The sequence below is a fragment of the Ascaphus truei genome, chromosome 2, assembly GCF_040206685.1.
Source record: "Ascaphus truei isolate aAscTru1 chromosome 2, aAscTru1.hap1, whole genome shotgun sequence".
In the NCBI taxonomy this organism is placed as follows: Eukaryota; Metazoa; Chordata; class Amphibia; order Anura; family Ascaphidae; genus Ascaphus; species Ascaphus truei.
Window position 1 is genome coordinate 353,130,123 of NC_134484.1, and position 18,103 is coordinate 353,148,225.

The window sequence follows — 18,103 nt, forward strand, 5'->3', positions numbered from 1 at the left end:
TACTATTGTCTTATTATGGAGGTGTAAGATTGGTTCTATTGTTGTTATTGCAAAATAGATCAATACAAATGTAGCTGGATGAATGAATTTATTGATATGCCAGTTCTTTTTGATATGGTACAGCTGTTTTTTTGTTGATACAGATGGTTACCATTATGTTATATACTAGGGATGTCTCTGTGCTATTTAAGCTACTTGTACTGTAGTTGGCGGGCACTAAAGCATGAGACTTGTTTATCTATGGTGGATTACACGTCGCCACTTCTCTCCACTACCCCCTATTCTGGAACGCAACAAAGGTTCCGGTAATGTCACATTTCATGCGAAATTGCAAAAAGGAAGCGTTTATAAAGACTCCAGCATACACCAGGACTCGAGATGCTTGACAAAGGGCAGAGTTATGCCCAAAACGTCGCCTGCCTCTCTGTTACGCTGAAGCTCCGTTTTTTTTTCTTTTTACTATGCCAATGGACTATTTGTCATTTCTGCACTATGATTAAGTTTAGTAATTATGCACAGTTGCTTGCATTTATTTTGTTCTCAGCAGTAAAGTGTACATTCAATTCCCACATTTTTTCATTGATTCGTGTGGGTGTGTGCTGGAGGATCAGAATTATTCCTTGGTATTATCAAATTACACTATATGTGCTGCGATTCTGTATATTCCCGTGCTATTACGAGTTGGTCGAGATGGTGTTACATGGCCATGTGTTTTCACTTTATTGGACCTGGGAGATGGCACTGTCACCGTCATTTTATTCTATTTTTTATTGCCAGTAGCTCATTCAAGAGTTTCACATTGGCCTCGTAATGTCCTACCCATGGATTCATGGACCCCTCCACCTGTGATCCTGCCCTACATATACAGTATCTTTCTGCACTATGAAGATTCCGATTGAGCGGTCACCTTTGAACTTTCTTCATTGGTCCTGATTTTCTCCTTCAGATTTTTCCACCATTCAGTATTGGAAGGATACTTCCAGGAGGTTTTACCAAGGTGCTCTAAAAGCTGTGGAATAAAAACAATAACTGTTATACATGGGTCTTACTTACTTACGCACTACGTGCTTGCTGTAACACTTGCCGTAAAGCTCATTAAAGTGTAAAGTCATACTGCACACCATAGCTAACAAAGTTTTGTGAATAAGCCTCATAGGCCCCTGTTTGAAATGCTGTTTGACAAGCTGCCTTCCCTTTCCTCTGGAAGATTGAAATAGGCTTTGAAAAGTGAATGCAGTAGGTAATTTTATTGTGTTTTAATTTTATGCAACAACAAAAAATAGATTGTTTTCTTTCCTATAAGCCTAGCAATGTGTCTGTATAAATGGCAGAGCACAACATAGCTTAATGGTGGGGCGTGGGAAACATCAGAACAGGAAGCAGAAGATTTCAACAGACGAAAATCCATGTGGACACAGATAGGCCGCCGATAGGGTGGGACAGTCACGACTGCTTTCAGCGGGCACCTGCAAGTAGACCCTCCATGGGCTTCCAGCAGCATAGAGCCCGAAATGCGTTGGTGTGTTGCTTTTTGTCTAGGGGTCTGTTTATGATCCTTTAATAAATTCATTACTTTTTTCTATGTGATGCCTCCTCCTAATTTCTACTGGTAGTGCTCTCTGCCTTATTTCTATTTTTTTGCCCACTGCCTTTGGGTGGATTCTGCACGCCATCTTCAGCTGCAGCCTGGATCATATCTATACAGAGGACTTATGGACACCACTGGACACCAACTGAGTGAGTTATTCTAAACCTCACTTTTGCTCTACTGTTCAGTTTGGGGACATATTGTGTAACATTATATTGATGTGCTTGGACCACTGGTGGCACCGGGTGCTAGTTCCCCATTCCCTTTATATGGGATACTGACGTTATTACCGTCAATGAGAAGTCCTGCTGCAAATTGCTTATGATGTTATAAGGATACGATCAGCCTTTTGAAGCACCGGCTTTCTACATTTACTATATTATGACAAAGACTAGCTGAGGTGGGGTCATGCTATACTGGAAGTAGATCCTCAGTCTAGAAATGCTGTGGAAGCATGAAAAATCAGCACGAGTGAAACGTACCTGGGGGCCAAAGCACAAAACGATACAATATGGAACCATGTAGGTGCTGACAGTGACAGTGATGTGCACAGCAACATACTGTATACTAGTAAAATTAATCCCTGCTCCTGGGGGTTTACAATCTAATTTTGAAAGTGATTTCCCCAAAATAATTATGGCGCAGATACTGGGTTTTAAGTGTCTAAAAGCTTGTGTGTTTAGTATTAGAGAGATCCTACTCAATTGTCAACATCTCCCAGTTCAATATGAATATGCAAAAGACAATTCTTTCACAGGCCTACATATCTTTTTATTTTTATATTATGCAGATCTCTAAGGGAAAGTGTTAATCATACACCACTTTCACTGCAGAAAATTACATTACAATCATTATTTATAGAACATGAAAAGAAAAAAGAAACACTTAGGGTAAAATATCACTGCATTCCATTCTCAATTACCTGTTGAGTCACAGCATCAATATCACCCAGTAGAGTTGCCGCGGGCTTGACATTATTGCCTAGCTCTTCTGCACAAATGTCAACCTGTCGATCAGAAAAATAGGAAAATAAATCTTCCTCAACTCAGTACCGACTGATAAAGTAATCTGCAAATAATGTAAGTAAATAGCCATCATTGCTTCCCATCTCTTTAAAGTTCATCCAATGATTCAAAACGGAATGTACTGTATAAACTGGCAGGCGATCCCTGATTTTAATATAATCACATCTCTATTGATAACCCCCAAAAAATCTACATATGTACGTACGTAGATTAATAAAGATTATTTTACGATTGCATACAAAAGTGGCATCTTTTAAGATCACTTCGAGTGTGTATTTGGATAAGCGTCTTATTCATAGAGCATGTTTAGTTAGCTGCGTGTACATTGACTTTAGTACAAGTCAAAAGCTTGACTTGCAAAAGTTGGAAAGAGAATACAACAGATCACATCACACCTCCCACACCAGAATAAACTGGTTGCTTATCTGACCTGAATAATCTTCACATCTGGCCGGAACCTTGGTGGATGACCAAAGTGCAACATCCAGTTCAGCCTGGCACCCAGCAGCAGTATAACATCAGCATGCCGCAGTGCACTAGTAACATGAGAGAACGGCATTCACTTAGCAACACAGCAATCGATCAAAGTCCCCGGGCTGCAAAAGTGCAACATAAATGGTGCAAAACTGCGCTACATCTATCAAAGGGCTTTCAATGGGAATTTTGCTTTGATAAATTTGCTGCTTTTCTTTATGCATCAGTATCACTGTATTTTTGCAACCGGGAGATTTTACTTAAAAAAAAAAAATACTTAAATGCTATATGTTTCATGAGAAGATCAAGACTGGTAATGCCTTTACCTTATAACATGATTCAACGCATTATTATTTAGTGAATAACACAAAGATGGACCAATGTACCTGGTTCTAAACCCCTTCGGTGCTGAAAAGACATCCAATCCATGGCATAGCCTTCCAGACCGGAATAACCTTAATTCAGAAGCCCTACATGCTGACAGTATAGTGACTGATACAATCGCAGAGTGTTAAACAGATACCTGGATCTGGCGGCTGCTACACAGTTTGGATGGTCGTCAGGTACAACACCCTTGCCCATTGGAGTAGGTAAAAATGGAAGCCCACACTGGTTCACCAACCTTCGTACACTGTTCTCTGCACGGCAATAGGCAGCACCTTAAAAAAAAACACACATAAAAGCCACTTTAACTTTTAGTGGTAACAGAGAAAACACATAATATATTATAAACTAGTTTGCAGACAGGCACTCACATAAACTTGATGAAAAGTGAAAAATGTTTATTACATAACAGACATCAATGTTTTGGGCCTTTCTTTGCCTCAAAGTGGAGGGAAGGTGGCAACAGATATTCAAAAATATTTATGACAATAGGTGTTCAAAAATATGTATGGGGGCGCTTGTGCTGGTAGGTTTAATCATACTATGAAAGCTTAAACAATATATGTGGCTAATGTGGGAAAGATACTTGCCAACATACAGATGAGGCCAACATGGCAAGTAAGGCCTCTATCCCCAAATACATAATACACCGAAAAGCAATGGCCCTCATTCTCAATCTGGCTCGCTATAAAACTTCCACATTCTCTCCAAGCAGCCCCTCAAGAACTGGAAGACGTGATTGAAAAGATTCATTATGATAATGTAGTGAAGTGGAGAAGCTTCATCGTTAAAAAGAGATGGAGAAACAACATTGTGGAGTATGACAGCTCATCAGTAGACAAAGAGATACATGCTTCAAATTATCCAAGTGTATGGCCCAACATCAAGTCACACGGACAATGAAGTGGAAGACGTCTACCATGAAATCAACCAACTTAAAGGAAATTGTCACCTCAGAGATCGGTATGGGAGATTTCAATGCAAAAGTTGGTGCCCACAGAAAGACGAAGTATAAGTTGGTATGTATGGTTACGGCAACAGGAAAAATCGTGGAGACAGATTGCTGAATGCAAGAAGAATCCAAATAGAAAATTAACATGGAGTGGACCCAATGGAATAAAGAATGAAACTGACTATATCCCAGCTAACAAGAAATATGTGATTGAAGACTTCACAGTACTTAAACGTTTTAACACAGGGAGTGATCGGAATGCAAAGCTGGAGGGAATCAAAATGTTTTCTGCATGTTTGATTTTGGGGGCACGGAGGGGGGGTGGGAGGGTGTAGGTATACAGTATAAGAGACGGTCCGTTGCACCTTAATGCCATCTTGAGAAGGCTCCCATTGTGGACCGAAACATTGATCATTTTTGTGAAATAAAAAAAATTAAAGCAGCTATACTACTTTCCTATTTTTTCCTTAATTTTACATGAAAGACTTGCATTAATTGATCATGTAAATGTTTTTTTTGTTTGTTTTTTTAAACGACATCAAACTCTGCTACAAAAAAAGCCAGACATAAGAAAATGCATGAGGGGAAGGGTATAGTGGCTCTTTACTATAATAAAAAAAAAAAAAAAACTGAAGTGTGATCAGAAAACAAAAATCTATGTTGCACTTTAACATGATCAATCGTATGTATTTTACAACCTAATAACTCCAGCGCAGGCAAATAGTTCAAACTCAAAGGTCATCTCCGATGTAGTGATTACCTATATTTCCTCTCCACCTGTTCATACCATATGCACCCATTATCATCATGCCAGGCATGTGGACACGTACAGGAGAAAAACCCTAATTCCCTTAGTCTTTTCCATGTCCCACCAAATCTGTCATGTCTTTGTACCAAGCACATTGTACTAACCACAAAGTATTTTCAAGATGAGTTTACCATCATACAGCAGTCATCTTTATGCCATGTTCTAATAGGCACGGAGTAACATTTTGACCTACAGAAGGAGGGCTATGCTTAACTTGCACATATCCAAGCTGGTGATTCTCTAGGGAATGAGTGAGCAGTAGAGCAATATGCAGATTACAATGCATCTACAATATTTTGTTTCTATTGCTGTTTTATTTTAATACCAAAAGTTCAACATTACCTGCTGACTAACAATGACAGTTATGTTAAGTAAAATTCTACCACATACAGTAACAACATACCTTTGCCAATGATTAAGAGAGGCTGGCTGGCACTCTTCAATACTGACAATGCTTTGTGAACGGCTGACATATCGGCCAGGCTGATGGGAGGTGGCAAACAAGATTCTGTGTACCTGAAAGTCAGGAAAGGAATGGTAATATTGTCTAAATTCAGTGAGAGACTGTGCTTGAACTATGAAAATCATCTACTGTATTTAATCCAACCACTGTAATAATCAAATATGTTACAAACATACGCTTGCTGGATTATCTTTTTTGTATTAGACTTTTAGCATGGATTTTACTTATTTAAGCCTAGTTGGAGAGTCTTTACTAGAGATGGGTCAATCCAATCCACAAATTCCGCAATCCGTTGGAGGATTTTACCAATCCAATCTACAGGTTTAACAAGCCACTTGTGTATTTTAAGAATCTATCAGTGTTTTGCAAAATCTGCAGATTGGATTGGTAAAATTCTCCAACGCATTGCCGAATCTGCGGATTGTATGGTTAAAATTCCCCAGCGAATTGTATCCAATGGCGGTTTTGAATTAATCCGGACAAATTGAAACTGGAAAAATGTGATGGATTTTACACCGCAGAACGGATTTTGAATGGAAAGCTCTGGAAATTTCTGCAAAATGGATTTTGACAGTTCCGCTCATCTCTAGTCTCTACTTCCGGATTCTGCAATGTTCCCAAAAGAATCAAAAGTCTTGCAATAAAAAAAAATAACACAATGATGTTGTTGTTTGTGCTGATTGTTTGGCAGGTGCTCCCATTGTATTTACATCGATGCTACATTTCAACTACAAAAAAATGAGTAAAAAATGGTCTCCATTTTACTGTAATAAATCTGTATTACTAGATAATGATATAACAAGGATCCAAATCGAAAATCTTGACATACTTAACATCACTCCTGTTAACCATTCTATTTACAAAGTCTCCAGGAATATCCACATAGCAAGCTCCAGGTCGGCCATACATACTGCTTCGTACTGCCTGGATTCAAGAGAAGAGAACGACAATATTTTCTAATCATCATCATGACAGCCCCACTGGTGTGGGGCTTTATTTTTGTTAAATAAATCATGACACGGTGTAATACATATGTGTTGTTCATCTGAGGTTGCATTTACCTAACTTTAAGACCTGCTAAGGAACAGATGATTGTTATTATGTCCTGATATGTAAAACCATAGAATTCAAAGAGAGTGTTCTTTCTTTTTAACACCACTGTAATACATACACACACACACACACACACACACAGTGACGTCGGCTCGCGCAGGAAGTTGTGACACGCACTTCAGGCACGCACCGACATGAGAGCCCAGCGTGGGACAGTACAGGAGAGAGGCAGGCCAGCAGCTGGAGAGACACCGGGTCCAGCACCAACAAGAGGCCCGACCAGCACCAGGCCAGAGCAGCCACCGGGAAGATAATGAGGGAGAGAGGCAGCAGCTAGGGGTCGGCAACCTGCAGAGAGCCGCAAGTAGGAGCGGAAGTTGCTGACCCCTGCACTAGACTGAGGCCTGCCACCAAATGCATTAAACCCTACTAAACACAAAGGAGTTCATTAACAAAATGAAGTTATATTTAACTACAAGGATAATTATATTTTTCTGACAACCACAGCAGTAGACTAATGCTTCATTATTAGTGGTGTGTTTACAATGATGTCTGCTTCACATCAGGCTGTTAATTCCTTTACTATGGTACTTAAAACCCACCGGTTTAACGCAATTATTAAAGAGATAAATAAAACTGCATCTATTTTGGTGCATCATGTGAAAAATAGTAAATTTGTATAATAGTTAGGCCCATATTTATTTAATGGTGCTAAGCCATAAAACACTTTTGCTGCCCATTGAACGGTCTTGTGGCCTTAGTCCTTAGTCCTGCATGAATATCAAATACATATCTGTGAGTGATATGGCACGTTAATATTTCAAGGAAACAAACGTCTGTGAGCTGCACAGGAAGACCAACTTGATAAAGTTACTTGATAAATCCTCATTACCTGTTCCCAGGGACCTCCAAAACACAGATAATTGTCTTCACATTTGCGATCTATCTATTGCAGTGGTTTTCAGCCTTTGTTTTGGTTCAGGAACCCTAGAATTATATTGTGAAATTCTGGGGAACCCCAACCCTCTTGTCCCATCCGTCCATATCTCTTCCCCCCCCTAAACTCCCACCCTCTCTCTTTTATACTCCCCCCCCCTCTGTCTGTCTTACACCCCCCCCTCCCCACTCTCTCTTACACCCCCCACTCTCTCTCTGGCTCTTACACACCTCTGCCAGGTCTCACATGTTTAATACCTTCATTGACAGAGGTAGTCTTTTCAGAGGAGACAGCCACCTGGAATATGGGAGATACTGGACGGGAGCCCAGGCGAAATTACAGGGCACAGAAAAGAGACAGCCGGAGAGAGTGAGGCCGGTCCGCAGCTCCTTCCTCTGGTTGGGCGGAAGTTGGACATGACTTCCAGCGCTGACCAGGAGAGGGAGGTGAATGATTGGAGTGCATGCTGGACGGCAGTAGTCCCAGCTCTTCCTCCCCCCCCCCCCGGAACGCTGGTTGAAAATCACTGGCCTATTGGTTATTCCTGCATACTAGATGTCCGGTTTCAGGAGGGAGGGGCTTACACATGAACTGCATGTTGGGGAAAACAATCCAGCAAGAGGTGGAAGTGAATAGAGATTTTTAGTATACAGTACGTCTACTATTTTTTATAAGGGACAAATAACTTTATTGAACATGAGATCTTGCTTCCACCTAAAGCCGCAGTCTATAATCTAGACAACGCTACGGTACTGTAAAAGTCTGAAAGAAGGTACCTTTTCAATGACAATGGGAATAGCTTCCAAGTTACTGGGTCTGGCTGAAAATTTACTGTATAGTCGGCAGGTTTCAACCTAAAAGAATGAATTAAAAATGCTTTTACTCCAGTATGCATCAGTCATGGTAATTCATGCTATTTTGTACAAACGCACACACTAAGTCCATTCAATAATAATAATTTCCCATATGAAAGTGTTTTCTGTACCACTACATCAATGCTCTTAGTGATACCAAAAACTAAGGTGTTCTTCACCCATTCACTTTAAGAGACGAGCAACATTTTACTAACAATGCATTGTAGGCCCATTCTCCATCAAAGTGGTTTTAAGAAGCAATGGGGAATGTGGATCAAGTGGAGCAAACATTTTAATTTGCATCAATGTGTTCCTGCTACATATGTACGATATGTGTTTTTCTAGCTTCTTACATCCCGCGCTAAGCAAAATAACTTAATACCACCTCCGACTTGGTGGATTGAAGTGACGCAACCCTGCTCCATTATAGTAATGCAAACTTGAATACATCTCATTATACCAATGCTTCAAGCACCTCCTCCCCACATAGCTCCAAAACCAACCCCAAGTCGCCATATATTGACGCAAGAGCCAAACGAGAGCAATCTGCGCCATTTTTGCAGCAAAGATGACATTGATACGTATCCCCCAATTTGGACCGCTCTGGAAATTCAGGAACTGTAGATGACCGGATCCTACAGTTAGCTATAAGTGGTACATAGCTACAAAATTAGGAAATCAGCTGAAAGGGGATTGAAGCATCAACTTAACTAATTCAGAAAATTGTGAAGGTGCCCAATCATATATTTAAATATATTTAATTTTTCAAATTTAGACCTAAAACAAACACACGGAACACAAACACACATACTGTACAGTCTGGGTACCTGTGGAAACTCTTGAAAAGCTCCCATTGTTTCCTGATTTGTATCAGAAGATCCTCCCACCACAATGACTGGCCTGAAATAAAGACAAGAGAATAATGACTTTAAAGTGTTACGTATGATTTAACGCCTACTCAGCAAGCACTATACCTATTAAGGTTCCAGAGGGACATTTAGGGCCATATTTACTAAGGGATGTTATTCCTTCAGGCACATTCCAATACCGGAAGACACCGCACAGCCTATTCACTTGAATATGGGTAAGGGTTAGATTGTCTAAAATCGGTTAGCCTTTTTAAAACATTACAATAATCTAAGTTAGCGCCTGTTAAATAGCCTCCTCCGTCGATCTCTCTGTGGGGTACCCCATGGCTCGGTTCTGCGACCTTTTCTCTTTACACACTCTCTCTAGGTGCCCTTATCACATCATCTCTAGGGTTCAAATATCACCTCTATGCTGATGTCACACACATTTACCTTTCAACCCCTGAACTTATATCTGCTGTACAGACCAAAGTCTCTGAATGTCTCTCCACTACATCATCCTGGATGGCCCTCAGTCAACTCAAACTTAACATACCCAAGACGGAGCTCCTCGTTCTTCCTCCCAAGCCTGGTCCTACTGCCCCTTCTACATTACGGTTGTCAGTACTATCATGCATAGAGTATCACAAGCACGCTGCCTGTGGGTCACATTTGACTCCGCCACATTCACAACGTAGCTAAAACCTGTAGTTTTTACCTCCGTAACATTGCAAAGATACGTCCTTTGCTCTGTCCCTCTACGTCTAAAACGCTAACGCAGGCCCTCATTCTCTCCCGTCTCGACTATTGTAACCTTCTACTGTCCGGCCTTCCTGCCTCTCACCTGTCTCCCCTACAACCTATCTTTAACGCTGCTGTTAGAATCACTTTACTCTCTCCTAAATCTCTCCTGCTGAAATCCCGCTCCTGGCTTCCTATTAAACTCTGTATCCCTTACAAAATTCTCCTCTCAGCCCTAATTTTAATCTATACATCTGCCAGAGTCTTGCGTTCTGCTCAAGGATGTCTTCTGTCTACCCCTTTTGTATCTAAAGCCCTCTCCCGCCTAAAACCTCTCACTCATTGCCCCACTCCTCTGTAATGTCCTTCCTCTCAATATTCGACTGGCACATGCACTGACCTTGACCCCTTGCAGATGCACTTACCATAACACCCTTCCACTGTCTGTAAGTTCTCCCTACTTACCACTTAGATTGTAAGCTCTTCGGGGCAGGGACTCCCTTTCATAATGTTACTGTCATGTCTGAAGCGCTTATTCCCACTGTGTCTTATATTTTTATGTCACATGTATTACTGCTGCTGAAGCGCTATGTACTGGGATGGCGCTATATAAAGATATACATACATACATACATAAATAATTTATTCAAAACAAATAGCGTGATGTTAACCAGGATTTATTCCTGCAAAAAGCATGGTAATATTTGTAATGACCAAAACTGTAAATGACAAGCAAATGTGCTCATTATAGCCTACATAATATTCATCCCATATTCCAGTGTTTTTCAGCAAGGGTTCCTAGGAACCCTTGGGTTCCCCGGGCATCCCTAAAATTGTCAGGTCATTTGAAAATTGTACCAAATATAGAAGAATTTACAATGCATCTGATCTCAGCTGCGCTATTAGAGGGCTGGGGTTCCTGAGAAATTCACATACTGTAGGGTTCATTCACCAAAAAAAGGTTGGAAACCACTGCCATATTCAGAGATAGAAGCATATCTCCGCCTCTCTAAGCCCTATTTCAAGGTCTGGAATGTGCTATTAATTAACTAAATTACAGACATTATTTTTGTACATAATTATCTTAGTGAATAAGGCATTAACTCAGGGAAAATAATGGTCGCTCCTGTGTCACATTTGTCATTATCACATTATTTGCCCTGATTTAATAGAGCTTAGTAAATCTAGCCCTCAGTGCTAAACTCCTTATATTATTGGAATATAATAATAATAATAATAATAGTGTGTTCTTGCATAGCACTGCTAGTTTTACGTAACGCTTTACAGAGACACAGACAGTCCCTGCCCCGTGGAGTTTACAATCTATGTTTTTGGTGCCTGAGGCACAGGGTGATAAAGTGACTTGCCCAAGGTCACAAGGAGCCGACACAGGGAATTGAACCAGGTTCCGTGCCAGTCAGTGTCTTTACTCACTGAGCCACTCCTTCTCCCCGAATAGTACTTTGGAATATAAAAAAAATATCATTTTTTTTATCATTGGATAAACATGTAGAAGTGGTGGCGAAGTACATAGGAGCCACATAGCCATGACAGCACACAATGTTTTAAAAATGTTATGAGGGAATCAGTATTATGACTCTAAACCTAAAAAGGGGGGCAAGGGAGGGTCTCTGGCTTTTTAAAAGGGTGGTGATCTGCCTCCCCGAAATAATCAATCTGGGATCCAGTCTCATAATTAATTTTTTTCCTCAAACTATTTTAGATAATAGTTTTTGATCAAGAAAGAGACATCTTCTCAAGGTTAAAGGTGTAATGTAAGAAAAACTCTATAGTCCCTGTGAAATCTCATACAGTAAGAAATTGTGAAATCTCGCACCCAATTAATTCACTCCCAACTCTTACAATTTAGTAACGTAATGATTTGCAGGGACATACACTAAACATTTCATCATTTTCCAGCCTTATTGCCCCTGACGCGTATCTATCAATGGACAATCTTGGTAAATGTGACATATATATTTTCGAAGATACTTAAAGTTACAATATACCTTCTGAGCATTTGTGCAATATTTGCACACAATAAACGCGTCTATCTTGAACGATGGAGAGGCTTCACAGTCAACATTTTCTTAGCTCCTCTTCCCGTACCCAGCGTAAAATATTTATGTATCTTTACATCAAAAGCTTTTTTTATGTCGACAATGTTTTTTTTCCCCCAGAGGAAAATGTTTATGGCCCAAGAACTCTGCATGAATTCTAGTAATGGAAACACTGTACATATAGAGTCTGCCACTGAAAAAGGGGCAATATGTGCAAAATCTTCACAGCTGGTCCTGTAATTCAAATCATTTACATGTAGTGCTATTTACACTGTATTTATGACGATGGGCTTTCCATTTCTTGTGGCTTTATATAACCAGTCAATTAACTTCACATGCATTTTTTATTTGTTGGTCATTTTGTTACAGCCAAATAAAATATATAAAGTATCAAAATATTGGAAAACATATGATACTGCCATATGGAAATAACTAATGTTATGGGCAAGATACAATATATTCACATTTTCTTAACATTTACTTTAAATAAAGGAAATATTGCCTTGTGGATATCATTCAAGACAAAGTAAAGGCTATGTATATGGTATAATTAAATGTTTCATCAGTAAATTATAACCCTGAGAACATAACTTGATATGTTCTACTGCCAATGGACTTGAATCAAATGAAGGTATTTTCCGATACAGAAAGAAGAGCATATTTGAGTTTGAATCGGCTCATGTAGTTCATTCCCCCTCAGTTCACGTGTAGGTGGACATTATTTTTGTCTCATGTGCTAAAGATTGTAATGTCAAGATATGTAACCCAACTCCTTATACTTCTGCCAAGTATGCTGGTTGCCAAATGGAGAACACGATTCTTCACTGTGCCTCAGTCATCTTGGCTGGTAAACAGACTGCCAAGTAATGTGTGTGCCTTGCAAAACTGCATCGATGTGTACACTGGCGACACACTTTATTCGAGCTCGGCTAGTCCCACGAATTCGGGTATACCCGGGTGTATTGAGGTTTGTGACTGTTTTCTGCCCGAGTGCATTGAGGTATTTTCCAGGCAGGGATTGAAGCATTTTATTCCCGCTGGCTGCAATACTGCACAGTATATATATATATACTGCATTACAATTCATGAATTTATGCCATCTGGTAGACACGTGAAGCATTGCAGCCTATTAAATCCTAATCATTATCATTTAACAGATCAGCCGCCCGTCAGCCAGGCATGAACCCAGGCTGGGAAGGCAAATGCAACGGGGCTTGTCAGAGGTGAGGAGCGGCGCATTCCAGGTATCTGCCAGGTACATACTGGGTATTTGCTCGAATAAAGTGTGTCGCAGCAGTATATGGCAATATTACAATGGAAATCATCTTAAGGCATCTGCCCCTGAACTGAGGACCAGGTTCAAGACAGTGAGAATAGCCACAGCAAGTCACTAAGTCCCGAATAGCAAATCATTCTGCAATCCTTACTGCATCAAATATATTTTTGAAAAGGGTTCATATAAATTTATAAATTAAGATCACTCCCATGGATGTAACATATATACATATATGTAACATACATATATACACGTATACATGTACATACATACATACATACACTTCAGAGAGTTGAATGAAAAGTGGTCAAATACATCGGACACTGTATATATATTAAATGTATTAATGTTCTTATAACATGCTTGCTTATAGGCACTAAATTATGCCATAACCAAAACTTTGCCGCAGGGATCCACTGCCGGCGGCTGCTTCGCCTCTAAGACACTTACCTTAGCCCTCACCCTAAACCCCCCAATCTTAACCACAAATACTACTAGATTTTTTTTAAACTAACAAGATCCTCATTATATTTGTTAATATTGGTCTCTAGGTTGACAAGCCAATCTTGTGATTTATCAGACAAACGAGTGTTTAAATTGTGTACCTCAAAATTCTGCATGTCCTTTTCAACCACCTGCAAATCCTTGCCAACTTGTTCTATCACAAGTATCATTAAATCAAACGAACATTTGTTCAATATCCCACACCACACTTGCAGCAAAGTTAAAATCAGTCCTTCCAATCGGCGGAACGTTTTTTGATACGGAAATCCCCTGGGTATAGGATACTCTCTATGGTAATCACATAAAGTAGTCCCATGTAAAGTGAGGTCTATTTCTCTCTCTTTTTTTATTTGAGAAAATCATGATACAGATCTATAGTCTTCAGTGAACCAGCCACTTCATGGAAAGTATTCTTGAATATTATATTAGCCATTTCTGAATCAGAAAAGGTAACAGGATCTGCATATTCCTAATTAGCACTTATTATGGCTGGAAAGTTATCCATTATAACATACAGCGTAGTTGTAGTCAATTCACGGTGTAAAATATTGTCTCTAATTATATAGAAAAATAATCTTGATCTTCTTAGTATATTTTAAGTGAAACTTCTTTGTCCTTTGTCACTGTTATGAAACAAAAATTGTATTTGTGATGGTGATGTTTTTATTTAAAATCCAAACACCATTTCAGTGAGAAAACGCAAAGAAGTTTAACTTGGAAAGCGCGTGCTCAGCATCCCCCCTCCCCCCGTTTTAGCTATTTGCACGTCTATATTTATACTAACTGTGAATTCCTCGTGAGTGTGTGTGTATGTGTGTGTATATGACTGTGCGACTGTTTGTTTTTGTCTGTAGCACTGGTAATGGACCACCAGTGCAGCAGAGAGTTTGGTGTGGTACAGGCGCCCGAGCTTGGATGTTGTGGCCGAGATCTGCAATCCTGCGCATGCGCGCGGTGCCGCCTGTGTACGTGCGCTGTGCCATGTGGTCCTGCTCACGTGCATGGCGTCGAGCGGTCACACTGGCAGCGCCGTTACAGCGCATCCAGAGAAGATTAAGGAATTATGCGCATGTGCGGCGAGGCATGCACGGCTTACATCCTCCTCTTCTTATGCGCTGCCTACAATCTCCCTGCAGCCTAGAAGGTTATGTGCATGCATGCGCGATAAGCAACTTAGTTGTGTTCATTCTTTAGTCTAATTATTAATGCTCTCTATTTTTTTGTATGCTGTTCACACTGGCACTCAAGGGTTTTTTTTAATAGAAAAACAGCTTAGAGATATTCTCCACTTGTTTTAGATGTTTGTTTGGTTGCACTCATCTGTTGCCAATTTGCAATTAACATAGGTCACATGTTATGGGGGGGTGTTAAAGGACTCCATGCACAGGTGTTTTTTGATGTAGCTTAGGCTACATAAGGAAGGTGATTACTTAAACACAGCGCAAGACTACTGCAAAGAACTTGATTTTATTCAGCATCTTGAAAATGATCAAATGTTTTGCGCGAGGCACCACACAAGAACACACTTTCACGAGAATGTGTTCATTCTTTGGGGTCTATGTACTATGCAATTTTGGCATAAAATTGACGCATAAAACATAATTTGCCTTTTGTGCCTCTGTTCATCAATGTAACAAAGTCTTTCCTACAACTTCCCCCCCCCCGCCCCCCATTGTGTATCAGCTTCAATTTGGGGAGTGTCAAAAAGGAAGAGCTACAGATTATGAGATATGGTATATCAAATTCTGTCCCTCTCTCCATCACCTTTTCCATATTCAATCTGCATAAAAAAATAAATCAACTACATTTGAGGTGGCTCAAACTTTCTGGCTTGTAGCAATCTAAAACGGATATTTATTCAAGTGATCGACCTTTGGACCTGAAACGTCGAACACTTAAATAAAAATCACCTTTTGAAGCTCATGTGAGTGCTGTTTATATGATAATGATCAACACTGACTTAACGTAATAATTCCAGTATTATGCACCCAAAGCAGCACATTCATTCATAAAATGTGAGGTCTAATTATAATTATTCTCCTTCGTCCTGCTGTTCTAGCAATCTAAAGCAGTATAAGAAACCGTTTCTTACATTTGACGCAATTTGTGACTGAAGAGCGTGGTGTCGTGCATGTAAACACACTTTCCAAAACGGCATTATTGCATGTGCTTCATTGTTCTTCTAGAGGAGCACAAAACTATATTGACACATATGTACATAAGCACAGATAAAGTTGGATGGAAAAAGATTACCAGCAGTTCATATTAGAATTTGCCATGCCGCTGAGAGCGTTGATGAGGCCTGGACCAGAGACTACAAGACACACCGCAGGTCTAAAAAATAAAAATATATAAAATTAATAGAGGATACTTCAACAACTGTCATATCTACTCCTGAATTCTAAACCTATAAAAAGAACAAAGTAAAAAATACCCGTTTAACATATTGCTTTTTTTTTAATCTCAAGAGACATGTATTCTCATCAACCTTCTTTAAAACTGCATTGCGTTTAATTTTTTGGATTATTACAGGATTGAAGCAGGGGATCTCCAGATCTGAACGGTGTTAATTTCAGCTCCGGGGACCCCCTGTTTCCTGAGATACTTATCTCTGTAGGTGGTACCGGTATCTCTGCAGTCAGAGAAACGGTGTGCCTAACATAATGGCGGCTTTAAATGTCCCGCATCACACGGTCAATAGGAAACCGTGACATCCTCCGTGGCAGCTTGGCCAGCATGACCAGGACATTTCATCTGCAGAGAGATACCAGCACCCCTTACGGAGGGAGGTAAGTCTCTCGGTAAGCAGGGGGTCCCCGGAGTTCAGCTCCAGAGACCCCCTGCCTCAAACCTACAATTAAAAAATATATATATTTTAAGACGCAATGCAACCTGTTCTGCTGCTTTAAAGTTTTCAGTTTATCAGTTTGGATAGTTTTCTCTCGCTAAAAATTGAACACATTTATTGTTGCATCAATCCGAGTATCTCCTGGGAAGGAACAGCCAGCTGCACAAACCAGAGCCCCCGGCATTTATGTGATGAGCTATACGTGCAGATTTCTGCCACCAACAATTCTGCCTCTCTAAAAGGCATACAGGCCAGTATTTGCCAAGCCGTGCTATTCCATAGAACACCTTCTGACACCTGTCAGCCCACTTAACCTTTACCGTGCTGGAGGTCCGGCGGCACCAGGGACACTTCCGCATTGTGTGACCGCTCCTGGAGCGATTACATAAACGTGCCCAGGCCTCGGATGCCAGAATTGGAAGTGAATGGGGCTCCAGTTCAGTTTGATACGGCTGGCCTCTCCGTCAGCCTGCACGGCCCCCAGAAAAACAGCACATGCCCATGACGTACCTTGTACACCATCAATGGTCTCTGGCATGCCAGGCTAGGTATGTCACTAGGGCACTTTATATGTTAAATGGGCGGTGGTGTGTCTTTTGGAGACAGAAGCCGTCTTTTGCAATAGCACCACATATCAAATACAGACCACAGTCTTTATGATATCTCCTGAGCTTACCTGCCTGTCAGGTATCCCACAGCAGAGGCAGCATAACAAGCCTGCAAGACACAGTTTTGCAACATTTCATTTATTCCTGAGCTTCTTAAGAAGACTTTACATATGAAATGCATAGCAGTTTTCTATTGCCTGTGAGGCATATGATAGGACACTGTCTGCCGCAAGGATCAGCATTGTCACCTGACATTATACCATTTGTTATTTTCAATGGCAGCGAGGATACTGAAATGCAATCCTTCTGTAAGGATAATCTGATTTTGAACTCTCTCCTATTTCTAAAGCATTTCTTTTTGGATTTCCAACTGGGCCTCTTTCTTGATCTTACACATTTTTACATCGTTGCTGCCAAGAGGAGCCTTTGCAACATGATGCAGGCCCAATTTCAACATCAACCCCATATAGCACGTTCTGCCATTCCAAAGCTGGGTGGGTGGAAAGAACCCGTCATTAATAACGTTGGCTGCGAGTCAGGAAAGAGTAAATGTTACATAAAACAATCTGCAAAAATGGGGGCAACCCATCTGGTGTTTTCATTTCTGAATGTATGAATTTTCGACGTGCTTCAGCGTAATATCTTACTCCTTGTAATGACAGTAGACCGCGGGTATGACC

At 40.4% G+C, this 18,103-nt stretch overlaps 1 protein-coding gene across 1 annotated transcript in view; it reads right to left on the minus strand.

Moving 5' to 3' along the window:
- Positions 1-18,103, minus strand: part of HACL1 (2-hydroxyacyl-CoA lyase 1) — a 37,592-nt gene that overhangs the window by 10,186 nt on the left and 9,303 nt on the right. The window contains exons 3-12 of the mRNA XM_075586877.1: positions 17,492-17,532; positions 16,221-16,301; positions 9,366-9,438; positions 8,461-8,538; positions 6,524-6,618; positions 5,635-5,747; positions 3,611-3,746; positions 3,044-3,149; positions 2,511-2,594; positions 908-1,009 (exon numbers count right to left, since the gene is read on the minus strand). Of these exons, the coding sequence (XP_075442992.1) occupies positions 908-1,009; positions 2,511-2,594; positions 3,044-3,149; positions 3,611-3,746; positions 5,635-5,747; positions 6,524-6,618; positions 8,461-8,538; positions 9,366-9,438; positions 16,221-16,301; positions 17,492-17,532 (909 nt within the window). The remainder of the gene's footprint in view (positions 1-907; positions 1,010-2,510; positions 2,595-3,043; positions 3,150-3,610; positions 3,747-5,634; positions 5,748-6,523; positions 6,619-8,460; positions 8,539-9,365; positions 9,439-16,220; positions 16,302-17,491; positions 17,533-18,103) is intronic.